The 13,485-nt window shown below is 39.9% G+C and overlaps 1 protein-coding gene across 6 annotated transcripts in view; it reads right to left on the reverse strand.

The window, feature by feature from the left end:
• The window catches only part of PDE7B (phosphodiesterase 7B), a 350,275-nt gene that overhangs the window by 137,151 nt on the left and 199,639 nt on the right, over positions 1 to 13,485 (reverse strand). For 3 of the 6 annotated variants that reach the window (XM_061206874.1, XM_061206876.1, XM_061206875.1), the window contains exon 1: positions 12,389 to 12,708. The exons of 2 other annotated variants lie outside the window; for them this stretch is intronic. In XM_061206874.1, the coding sequence (XP_061062857.1) occupies positions 12,389 to 12,626 (238 nt within the window). In that variant the 5' untranslated portion in view covers positions 12,627 to 12,708. Of the gene's footprint in view, positions 1 to 12,388; positions 12,813 to 13,485 lie in introns of those variants that run through there. One more of the 6 variants, XM_061206879.1, reaches the window with a different exon arrangement.

A 13,485-nucleotide genomic window follows, 5' to 3' on the forward strand; every position in this document is an offset into this window, starting at 1 on the left:
GGGGATGAGCTTCATCAAATCTTGCCTAAACGCTGCTAAATCTTCAACTTGCTTTCCGAGCTCGGCACCATGTTTGCAAAGAGAGCCTGAGGGATTGAGAGGTTAATCCTCAATGGTTTATGGGCAAATGCACTGCAGACCCAAGCTTCCAACAGCCACACGTACTGGCTCTGTCTGGCCCACCCCCCTGCAACTCTATCTCCAAGCGACAGGCGGAAAGAAGAACCATGGAACAGGATCACAGAAGCATCTCATTTATGACAGTTTTAGCAACCAGCAGCTACCATCTCTATTTATCTCATATGTAACTTCCTTTAACCTCACGATCCTGTTTAAATTCTCACCTCTAGTATTCTTTCCTGGTGAACAACTCCCCTTTCAGTGCATTGCAGGCCCTCTAGATGGGGAAATTCACAAAGAGAGGGCTTGGGACATGCCCCCCACCGCAATTCACAGTCGAAGTATGAAAACAAGAAAAAGATGTGTATACATACACACGTAAGTATGCGTTTACAGGTACATATATAACGAACTCTTGTTCGTGTAAGATGAACACCACACACTGTAGAACGCAATCACAGAGATGTTGGCGCTCGGCAGTGAAAAGGACAGAAAATTAGAATTAGAGAGATTATCATGTAGAGAGGCATTTTTGGAGTTGGGAGACTTAAAGTTTGGACCACGGCAGAAAGCATGACTGAGTCAACAGCATGGCTGTACATCAAGGAACCTCGAATTGTCTCCAAGTATGTTGTGTAACCTCCAAGTACATTTAATTTTCTTACTAAGAAAATGCAGTGGTTTAACTAGAAGATCTTAAAGGCACTTTCTATTATACAATGCAAAGAATTCTCTACTTTCCACTTAACAGTTTTCAATGGTTCTACAAAAATTAACATTTCTTGTTCAGGGGCAACCTGGTCCTATTAATGTCATGTCTTTCTATTTTTCTGTATTTTTTATGCCAAACATCAGACCAAGTTAACTTGACTAATCTCCATTTCTCCATCATTTCTTGTGATTTTCTGCTTCTGTACCTACATTCATGTTAATTCACCAAGAAAGTCACCTTGTTACATCTTGTTGAGATCTTAACCATGTTAAAGACATAGTTGTAATGACCAGTCCACACAAAGCCTTTGTAGGTCACTCTAGAGAGGGATGAGTTAACATCCAGTCCCCACGGACTATCTGTCACACTTGGTTTATATTTGAGGAAGTAGTTTTATCTAACTCAATACATTATAAGCTACATAAGAATTGTGTTTTTCTTATACATTTTCTTGTCCATCCTGTGGCATTTAGCCTTGAAAGAATAGTTTGCTTAAGAAAACATGGCAACCTGAATTCAGGGAGAAACATGACTTGGCAAATTAGGAGGGATAGGCTGTTCTGAGATTGTGAGGATAAATTGTGTCAGGTTTTGAATTTGGGGAAAAGATGAGCATGACTTTGAATGGGAGGTCTGGATGGAAGAACATTAAGGATGTAAATCCTTCAGGACGGGCTGGTATCAGGTGGTACAGGGTGGTGGCTTGATGATTTGTGTATTATTTCCTGTAAAATGCTATAGCACTTGGAAAAGTTGGTTTGTAAGTTAAAGAAAAAATATTCATCGTCTCAAAATTCTCAATATCTACCTAATACAGTCAATGAACACCAAACTGATGGTTAAAAATTCATTGGTATCCTTACCCCAAGTCCAGCTCTCCACCAGCCATTGTTGCTAGAGCGACCTTTCGAAACTAAAATTTATCACTTCCCACTTACATTATTTGAAGCCTTCTCATTGCCTGGAGGAAATACTCCTTAGAAAGGCAGATGAAGCCCTTGGTAACCTGTCCCCCAGTTTGACTTTCTGGTCTCATCCCTAGCCGTCTTCCTGATATATTTCATATCTCATGACTTGGCATTGCCCAGAATTTCTTGCATTTGGTCCTACTATTTCTTTTTCCTGAAATGTCCTCCATTTCTTCTTCATTTGGAGAAATATAACTTACTTTGAATTTACCTCAAAATAACCTCCTCTCTGAAAACTTCTTTACCATCCATAATACAGACAGAATTAATCGCTCCCTTGTGTGTTGGCACAGACTTTGTGTAGCTACCTCCAGTATAACATATGTCACCTACCTAGCTTGCCCTATCTATCTATCCGTGACTGTCTGTCTGTCCATCCATTCATTCATCCATTTACCTCAACTTTCTTGGTTCATGAATTTGTATTTTTTTAAGGAACCAAGACAGTGTCTGGCACATGATAATCACTAAAAATCTTAGTTGAATAAGCAGTCTTGATCTTTCTTCAGTGTTCCCAGAGAGTATTATTTCTACTGTATCTTAAAACATATGCCATTCTGCCTTGGTATCAGTAAGTTGTTTATAGATCTGTGTTTTCTAACAGGTCGTAATCTCTCTTCCTTCTGCTTTCCTCCCAGGTACATTAACAATGCTACACACCGAGTAGACACTCAAAAGATAATTATTCAATTGAATAATTGAATAAACCTAGAAATTTGAATTATTTACTTCCTTTTCTAAGTATCTTGAATAAACAACCAGTAAATACAGGTCTCAATTTCTTCTATTTCTAAATGGGGAATAAATTCCCATTCAACTGATACTTATTGTACAGTAGAATAAGCTAAATACTTGTATGTAACATCAAAACATCATTTTCTATTCTGTGACCTCCTAGAATGTTCCTAATTATTTTTGGAGTGCTGGAGACATTTTCAAAAATATTTTCAAAGCAAAATTTGTTTTAGTCCAATTTTGTCTATTCACATTCTAGGTGCATTTATCACCAAATCAAAGAATAGGGCATTTAGGATGAAAGAGGTCAGAAATCATTTGCTTTAGAGTTTATAAAGTCCAGTGAATTCACAATTCTTGATTTTATATACCAATTTAATTGACAAGGAAATATTTTCTTTTGTTCTACTGTAGAATTAGGGATTGATCCAAGAAAAACAGTGCGGAACTCAACTAATATTCAAGAGAGATAACAAGGGCCAAAAAGATAGGTGTACCTAAACCTCAGGTGAGTTACAGAGAGGATAGGGAAGGAGACAGCAGTTTCTATGTACCAGCTACCACGAAGGAGGCAATAATGGTTCCTATGACGACACTAGAAAAAAAAAAAGATCCCTGTTCATATGTAAGGCTACTGTTCTTTCTACCAGTACACGCCTCCCAGCCCATCTTCTCCCTAGGGGCTAAGGTGCAGAGAAAGGAGAAGAACTCTCAGAAATTTCCAATTAGCACATTTAAGCAATGACAATGTACCAGACCTGACCAGAGTACAATGCACTGTATGATTATGACGACAATCCTAATTTGCATTGGATAGAAAACCTCAGCTTCCAATGTGGAACCTGATCATAAAGGTGTGACTTGTACACATCCTGCTTTGTGCATTATGATCATTCAGCTGAACTTTTCAGTGTCAGAGTCCTGAGATGGTTACTGAAATGCACAAGCATATTTTTGGAAAACGAGAAAGAGGGAGTAGAAAGGGGAGAATGATTGGGTTCGGCACATGCGTGGGAATGTAACTAAAATAAATAATATTGAGCATGCGGTACTCAAGTACAGGGCTCAGCACATGGTGGCACAACCAGTGTATAATGGAGATCAGGTTTTTGGAAATATATCCATGTGATTTTTCTTTTGCGCTCTCTTGTGTGTATCTTCCCCATCCATCCCACCAGAGGCAACCATTAGGGATGATTAGGAATGCTATAGCAAGAAGGAAAAGAGAAAGAGGGAGTCAATATTCATAATTTCATCTTCAGAGTAAGGGTTTTCATTTTTGGTTTGTTTGTTTTCATTTGTGTGTGTGTGTGTGTGTGTGTGTGTGTGTTAGTTTGTAGCAGAACAATGATCTTAATAACTGGTCTTCGTGGAAAGATAAAGAGACTCTCTATAGTCATTTATCAGGTCTCATTAACATTGAGAGGTAGGCTGTGGATATGGTTTCTTGTCCCTTCCACATTGAGGCTTCTTTCTGGAAAAGAGGATATGGCACAGAGTAAGGTCATCTACTCCTGACACCCTGAAGAATTGTGGGGAAGAGAATCAAAGGCAGAGCCCAGTGGTCAGATGGACATGCTTCCCCGTCTGACTGGCACTTTATGTTGCGTGTGGTCGAAACATTCAGATGAGTGTGCGGGAGCCCAAGACACATTCACCAGATAGTACCTTGGAGAGGAGCAAGGGGAAGGAAAGTATGTATCCAAAAGAAGTCATTTAATCCAGAAGAGACTGGCCACCACCTCGTTAACTAGCAAGTTCAAATTTTCTTACCCCTCATTAGGGTGGGTTCAAGGAAGATTTGATTAGTTGAAGAAAAGAAACAGGCTACATGTATTGTACATCTGAGTGTGGAAATTTGAGATCCCTGTGACAGATGTTTTTAACAGTGACTGTTTCCTCTTCATTTCTGTATGTGTTTTTGATTACTCTTCTTACACTTGGATCCAATTTCTTCACAGTGTCCTCACCTCACTTCCTTCTCCTTGGTGCTCTATGCTTGGCTCCACCTGTCCCCTTCTCTTTTCTTTCTCAATCATTTTCTTCAGCAAATTCTATTTACTTTTTTTGAATAAATTTTTTGTCACAGATCCTCTAAATGAGCATGTCTTTGGGTTTTCCTAAGTGCTCATCAAGTCTGTAGATTTCTGAGATAGTTGTGTGCCATCCAAAAAAGAGATGGAGAAGGAAGCAAGAAAGAGAATCTTGTGCTTTGGCTTTAATTCCAGAGGTCGAGGAACATCTGAAGATTTAATGGGAAAAGTTCTAACGATTACATTATATGTCTTATTACCCTTGGTTATTGAATTTTCTTTTTAAATACCTTGACTAAAGTTTTACATTCATTCCCATTATATCTCTCACCATGATTTTACTTTACAATTTTCTGGATTCTTCACCTTTCAATTTCTACTACCAGGTACCTGCAACCGCATCCTACTCAATCTCTCTTGAAATTTGTCCTTTTCTTTCTAGGGATTTTGTTTTTCTGGAGTAGCCCTGGCCCCTTGGACTCCTTTTAAGGCCATACACAGCTAAACCCTGCTTTGCCTTTGTCAAGTATGCCTTCCAATTGCATACAAGGTTGACTTTTAGGTTTTATCTTGTTACTAATGATACAGACTGTAGTGTTCCCTTAGCACTGTGTGAGAGCCCAAGAATAACAAAATGTTCAGGACAGGGGCTTGCTTTATAATCTATAAAATATCATGCCATGTGGATATTTTAGGTGAGGACAAGTACTCTGAAGGAAGGGTCTCTGATAATTTTGTATTTTGAGGAAATCTGAGACAAGTGCACAGATACAAATCCAAACTCTTGGGGTGATCTCTTAACATTTTAGAGATCGAAGTCAATTCTAAATAGAAATCCATGGAAAGGCAGAGAGAGATAAATAGAAAAACAAAGAATAAGGTCTACACTGTGTGTACATCTAGGCTAGGGCATTGTATTAAATCACAAGTACTTTGAACTTTGCTCCCTATCATATTTTTGATATGGTGATATGCATTACTATGTATTATGAAGTATACTGATAATTAAAGAGAGAAAATATCAGATAATAGGAGAGGGCACACACTTTGAGTTGCTTTTGGTCTTTTAACAATAAAGCTTCTAATGTTTTCCTTTTAGAAATTAGATGCAAAAGTCAATGCTTTGCTGCCCAGTGAAACCAGCCTTGTTAAAAAAAAAAAAGAAAAAAGAAAAGAGAAGCTGTTTCCAGGCAAAGAGCAGAGGACATGGGAATAACATCCTCTATTCAGCTCCATCCCCTCAAAAGCTCATTTGTAGAACCGGGTAAACACACACCTTCCGCATTCTATTTTTGAAATTACATTGAGGAATATACAGACTGTTATCTGTAAAAGAAGCACCTTTTGAAACTTTAGTTTATGTAAAATGTTCCAAGATTTATGAACAGAGTAATTATTTTAAAATTATATAAAAGCAGGCATAATTTACACACATTACTCTAAAATTTGATAATTATCAGTAAATGACAACTCTTCTATATGAAGAGAGAACTGTCTCATATTAGTTTTGCACATACTTTATACCTTTTAAATGGTTCTGACATTCACTCTTGTGTATTTTTTCTTTTACTTTAAAAGCCGTAATGACTAATACTGATCTTCTGCCAGAATATAAGTTTAAAAATGAGTCCATTAAAAGGAAGAAATAGAATTCATATTTCTTAAGTAATCTGTGCCTAGAAAAAAATGTTCATTCATGCATTTAATGGCAACTCATAAGCTATTTTATTCCTTCTGATAATTTTCTTTTTTTCACTTATCAAAGTGTATTGAGTGGCTGACATGTGAAAGATGATAGGGAGAACACAAAGAAAATAGAATGTTCTCCAGATTCTCAAAAAGCTGAAAGTCTAGGAGGGGAGGAAGAAAATGTACATTAATTATAATAAAGTGGTTTGCCTGTGAAATAAATACAAAGAAAGTTCTGTAAGACTTCAGAAGAGAAAGGCACACCCTTCCTTGGTAATCTCAGAAAGGCTTTGTGCGGGGAATGGCGTGTGAGTGAGGTCTTAAAAGATGGCAGAAGTTGGGGACGTGGAGGGAAGTAATTTTAGGCATTGGCAACAATGAGCAGAAAGCACGTAGGAAGCTGTGGGATGCTTGTCCTATCCGGGTGGCATATAAGTGACAAGTCAGATGGGAAAAGTGAGCTAGTTTCAGAGTGTGCAGTGCTTTGAATGCAGGATAGTAGAATTTGGATTTTCTCTACAGACAATGGAAAAATCATTGAAGGATTCTGAAGAGGGGGGAGATCTATTCTGATTTTTCTTTTGATGTTATTGATCTAAATGATGGAGGAGAAAGAAGAGGGGTAGAGAGAGTACTGGAGTTGGAGGCTATTGGAAGATAACAGACCAAACAACATGAGGTTTGGCTAAGGGCCATGTAACTGAATAGAAAGAAAGCAATGAATGTGAGTAAGTTGTTGAGGAAATAGCAGCAATATCAGTAATTATGATAGTGAGCACTTGCTGAGAATATGGTAGGATGTAGGCTTTTTTTTGGCACTTTTTTTTATTATCTCACTTAATCCTCACCTTTTGCAAAGGTGCTGCTGTTATTCCCGTGTTTTTTAAAAGAAGGGGAAACTGAGGCACAGAGAGGTGAAGTAATTTGCACAGTTCACAGAGTCCGTAAGAGAGAGGCAGGACTTAAAATTTTAAAAATCTCAACTCTGCAACGACACTCTTAACCTATTCTATGGAATTGGAGCCAACTGGAATTGGAGAGCTGGTGGGAGTGGTTTTTTGTTTTTGTTTTTTTTAAATGAACAAGTGAAGGTTTATGCAATCCACATGAACTGGGAAGTATGAGGGAGCGGTTTTGAACCTGGGTTTCTGCAGGAGTGATGCCATTTATGAAAACTAGGAAGTCTGTTGAAGAACAGGTTTAGTTCAAGGAGCGATGATGTGTCTCAGTTTTCACTCAAATTTGCATTCACATTTAAAGAATGGATTGACTTGTCAATGGTTATTATCCAGTATAGCTACAGGATGAGTGGAGGCTAATGTCTACAAGAACATAGAAAAATGCTTTGAATTAATGTGAAGTTATCTACTGTTAAGACTAATTGATTCTTTGATCAAAGCAGTTTGTCCTGCTTTGAATGAAATCATTAATATTGAGGAGTATAGGGAGGGTGGGAGGGAGGGAGATGCAAAAGGGAAGAGATATGGGAACATATGTATATGTATAACTGATTCACTGTGTTATAAAGCAGAAACTAACACACCATTGTAAAGCAATTATACTCCAATAAGGATGTTTAAAAAAAAAATATTGAGGAATATCTGAAAGTGCGCTTGAATTTTTTACCAGTGTTTTTGAATTTTACTGGCCAATTTTTATAGCCAGTACTTTGAGTTGACATAGAGGTTGAAACTAACAAATGCTTGTTTTCACACTGAAGTTCTAGATAGAATTCTGATTCATAAATTCATAATTGTTCTCTTCTTATTAAGTTTGATTGCTCCCTGAATCTTTGGTGCCTACCACAGTCCGTGGTATACACTACACGTCTAATAAATGCTCCTTGATTTATAATAATAAAAGTGTTCAGTCTTCAACATATTTAATTTATATCATGCTTGATACTTGAGATATTTAAAAATAGCCTGTTTGTCAATTTGAATTGTATAGTTCTGGAATCAGTGAATTGTTTCAGAGATTTTCCCTTCTGAAGCTGTTTGATTTTTAGGGCTCAGTATAAAGCAAATTTCTGATTATTTTTATTCTTCTTGAAGACAGGACAAGTTACAATGGCTATGGGGAAAATGAATGCTTTTTTTTTTTGAGGGAGGTGTGTGTTTTATATATTTCTGTAACCAAAGGCTATTGAAATGGAAACAAGCTTAATAAATAAGTAAAATATAATGTAAAATTTAGACCAGAGATACCAGAATGACTGGTAAGTTCCACAGCTGCAGAGTTTGCAGGTATTTGGTTGAATTCTGAAGTCAAATTATTTATTCAACTAAGACCAAGTCCTCCTAGGGGATGTCTAGTCTTAGGTTGCTGACTAGAATCACAATTAGAATAATATTTGCGCTCAGAGCATTTAAGAAACCGTTTATTTATTCCCCATCCTTCTTCCCTCCCCTCACTCCCCACTTCTGGGCATGCTCAGACCACCATGCTTTGAAGCTTATTTTCTATTGGTAATAGATGGATAATCTCCCCCTGGGAATCTTCTCAGCACTGGAAACTTGGACCTGAAACTAAAGCCCACAGAATGAGTTTAAAAATGTAAAGGAGGCACAATTCTTTGACTTATTTTGCATGGTAATATTATTTTTCTGCTTTGACCAAGGTTTATATTGCATCCAGAGCCTCCATGTTTGTCCAGCTACATATAATCAGTAAAACAATGTCTTGGTTTAAATTGAAATTACCCAGCTTGTGCCCTGATCATGTCAGTTTTGTGGATTAGACTTGGATGATTGAGATGGTCTGGTTCTGACACAATGTCAAGGTCTGGACAAGTTGTTTAGTCTCTAGTTCATTATTCGCCTCGTCTGTGTTAACTAGACAATTAGACCATCCTTTGTTTGCTTCATAGAGGGAAAATGATGTGAGTATTAATACAATTAAATACTTGGGTAAGAGGTAATGAACTGAGCTGACACTCCAACTTTGGGCATGCTGATATGTTCCAGAGTCCCTCTCCAGGGCAAACAGTGCCTCTGCCCATGTCCAGCTCCTGGGGGCACGCCTAGAAGCATGCACCCGGAGGGATGACTTTGAAGAGCCTCTCTTCCTCCTATCATCCCCCATTCCCTCCTCCAACCTATTGCTTTAAAAGTCGCATTAGTCTCCGGCAAAGATGTTCCCACGTATGACTTCCTCCTCCCTAGCTCTCCCTTGCTCTCTTCAGGGGACTCTGTTCCTCTCTGTCTTCCATCACTCACAGTTCAGTATATTTCACCTTAAACATCTCTCCTGAACACATATGTATGCATTCATTTTTCCATAAATCCTTTTGCTCTCTCCCTTTATTCCCTAAGCAAAATCTCAGAACACTTTTCTATTTCCCTTATGAGAAACAAAGTTCCAGTCTTGACTAAGGAGTATGAGTGCAAATAATGATGCCCTTCACTAAGGAAAACAAAAGCTGGAACTTTTAAAGTTAAATTCAACTTATTAAGAACGGTGACATCCGTCTCTAAAGCTCTCTAGACTGTTGGTTCTCTTCAGAAGTTCTGCAATTTCATGGTTTTTAGAAATGTAAACTCATTTATCTGTTATCACAAGCAGTTGAAATATACATGGAATGTTATAGTATTTAATTTTCCTGTTTTTAGTTACTAGCATGGCAAAAAATTGTGTGCTATAAGTGCAATATGTTAAGTTCCTACAGGCAAAGAGAGTAAAGGAGAGGGAATAAATGACTGTGGGAGAAGATCTGGGGGTGGGGATGGAGATCAAAAAAGTCATTACAAAGAAAGGGATGCCTGAGCTGGACTTTGTATTTGAATAAAAATTTTCAATGGCCTAAGCCAAAAAAAGACATTCCAAGCATAAGGCAAGGCTCAGAGGTGGGGCACCACTTGATGCATGTTGAGGAACAGTAAACTGTTCCATGTCGTCAAAGCATAAATTGTTTGAGGATTCTGAGGCAAGGGTCAGATTCGAGAAAGAGAGGGAGGGAGGGAAGTAGGGAGGGAGGGAAAGAGAGAGAGACCACCATGTGTCTTGGTGTTTTTTGAGGAACTTTCTACTTAAACCCCTGTACTCAAAATGAAGACAGTTTAAACCATCTCTTTCTAAAAATGGAAAGATGCCAGGCTTTTGGAAATATTCTACCCTCACCATCACGCTGTTATGATGAGAATGGCACAGAACACTTGATGTGAGGAGGAAATGCAGCCTCAGCAACAAGATGAGAGAAACAATAAGACAATTTGGAAAGTGAAGCAACTTGCCTTTGGGGCTTCAACATACGGCCCCATGCTGCGTATATGGACGATAATGGCTTTATGTCCATGTCAGAAAGTGTGAGCCCCTCATCCCCTTGAGGCTGGGGAGGCAGGGAAGGAAGAAGAGGGGGTAAACAGATAGCTTTTGGGGAGGTGTTGAAATAGAGCTTGCCTCCTGGCAGGCAGGATGAAGGGACCAACAAAGCAGGGGCAGCCTTCCTGGGAAGGAGCATGGCTGCTGAGATATATTCCACAAAGGGTGAGGCAGGGGTCCAGGGGCATCTTAAGACTCAGTTAGCTCAACTTCATAACATCCAGAAAAATGTAGGTTTTAAGTGACAAAAAGTTATAGGGGTTTTGTTTTCTCTCTGTAGTATTGCTTTTTCAGGAATTAGACACCTGCTAGTATATAATATAAAGAATAATACACACATATCTCTACAGACATGCTAACATCTGTTAAATTAAGTAGTTTTACCAAAAGTGTAATTTGAAATATGCATTTTAATCATTTAATATACTGAAACAAACCAAGAGCGGTAAAAGTTGAAGTGTCATAGTTAAGTTTTCTGCCCAGGTGGGTTTTTCCATTTTTCTTGTACTCACATGAAATATGGGATGGCTTTAGCATTACCTCATTTTTTCTGACCAGGACCCATTTCCCTGGGCATCCATCTCCCAAATGCCACATAAACATCAGTCTCATTGGTTTCCTTATCTTTCCTAAGTATTCATTGTTTACTAGAGACCAATACTGTTGTTTTATTAATTCCTTTCCAATCTTCTTTTTCTTGCCCAGAGCATTATTTTTTAATAATGTTCATTTTAGATTATTAGGCAACTTAAAAAAGGTTTCTGCATAAATGATTAAAAAAAATTAGCTGAGTTTTGATTTCCTAGTCTTTTTCCACGAGAAAAAAAGAGAGGTACTTTTTGGTATTGCTTTTCCATCTAGGCCCCCATCTCTCACCAACAATGGCATGTCAGGATTCCATGCACAGGGCTAGCCAAAACTTCAAATGCATAAACACATGTTCACATTTGTTCTTCTAAAGCAAACCATCACTTTCCAAATATCTACCAACATATTCCCCTAAGGAAGAGTGCATCCTGTATTCTTAGTGTACGGAGTTATCGGAGTCCCTTGGGATCCTCCACAGCGATCCTAGGTATGTTTGTGGTGTGGTACCCCCTGTTAAAAACACAGCAAAGTTCTCCTCAACTGTCCCAAACACAGCACATTCTTATAACATAACAGAGCTCCTATGAATCATCATTTCCACATTTGTGAGTTGATTTTTCCTGATATCAATGGAGAAATTTGTATTATTGTCATTTGTCAAAAGGGAAAACTGAGGCAAGGAAGTTTATCAACTTTCTCATGACATAAAAAGCAACCAGGCCAAACTCAGTCCTGGGAACATTTATACATGCTGTAGTTCCACAGTTTAAAATGAGAAAATATATTTTACTTTCTATAAAGCATTACAAAAAAGCAACCCAAGACGAATATTCTCTCAGAGGTAACTGTCTTGTCAATAAGAAATTGCAGAGGCAGGACAGACACCCAATTTAAAGAGCATGCAATCTCATCCCCTCCCTGTGGAGACTGGGACTTAGGAAATGTCACTTGTTTAAGCCACAGGGCAAACAAGTGACAAGCTAAGCCCAGATCCCAGGTTTCTTGATTGCCCGTCTGTTCATGCTCCTCCTACCGCATCGCTCTTAATTTTAAGATGCATTTTTATAATAGAGCAAACATTCATTAACCACAGCCCTCGGGCCCTATGCTGCACAGTTTGTCTTCCTTCCTCTTCCCATTTTTAGGTCTTGGGCTCTCCAAGGAAGGGACTGAAAGTCGTGAGACTTGGCCCCGGTACCTTTCACACCTCCCAGCTGATTTACCTGGAAAGCTGTGGAGAGCATCTTCATTCTCCAGAATGCCTCTCTGTTTGGTCGCCTGCAGCTCACTTTTGGATTTCCAAACCAGCTTTACCATCCTGATCATCTCTGGCAAGTCCCAGGGCAGCGGCCCCTGCTGGCACACCGGCCGGCTGCCCAGGGAGGAGGGCAGCACACCTTCTGGGGCCGTCCACCTTCTGCCCAGTTCTGCCGAGTGGAAATAGCGCTCGAGCACAGGCATTCTGCCCTGGTCTCCAGAAGACGAGGTCGCGCTGCTGCTGCGGCTGCTACCAGAGGGGAAATTCTTCCCAGGCAGGGGAAGGCGAACCCCCGGGAAATCCTCTCCAGCTTCGGAAAGGCAAGCCTCCTCCAGCCTGGCAAAGCCCTGCCCCTCCAGCCCCTCCACAAACACTGACGATGACAGCGACTCACTTCCCAAGGTTTCTCACTGGTGAGAACGGTTCCTGTCCTCCTGCCTTAGAGAGAGAAAGCATTTTTTCCCCCCTTCTCTCTCAGGCACTGACTTTGCAGCACTTAATTAATCCCAGGCTACAGCTGGAACGACAGCAGGGGGGAGAAAGGCCATTGAGGCTTTAGCCTTCGCTTTTTCTCTCTTCTGATTTATTTGTTTTCTAGTCTCTTTTGGTGCTTGTCAAAGTTTGTCAAGTGGCTTGTTTAGCCCTTTAGGACTTCAGGCAAAGATGTGGGGCGGCGCCCCTTTGCCAGCCTCCCAGGGGGTCCTCCAGAGACCAGTTACCTGAAGGTGTCAGGTAAGGAGTCACCCCTGTGGTGCAGGAAACCTAGACGCTTCCCCGGCTCCAGCCCTGCAAGCATCAAGGAGAAAACAGGGGAAGCTGAGCATCGCAGCTGCTTCTCTCCGGAAGGTCTGGCTGGGGGCCACCTTGCCCTCTCACCACAGTGTGTGCTGGACTGGGGCTCTTCAGAAGGCTCTTGGGTTGGTCCTGGGCACCACGGTTCACACACTCCCCTCCTCCACACCCCTCCCCCTTCGCTGTCACTTGCTTTTCAGCAAACTTAACTGGGTTTTGGCCTATTAGTCAAATCCCTTTGTAACCTCAGCTGCCCTTCAGCTGGAAGGG

Source organism: Eubalaena glacialis, chromosome 12, assembly GCF_028564815.1.
Source record: "Eubalaena glacialis isolate mEubGla1 chromosome 12, mEubGla1.1.hap2.+ XY, whole genome shotgun sequence".
NCBI classification, from domain to species: Eukaryota; Metazoa; Chordata; class Mammalia; order Artiodactyla; family Balaenidae; genus Eubalaena; species Eubalaena glacialis.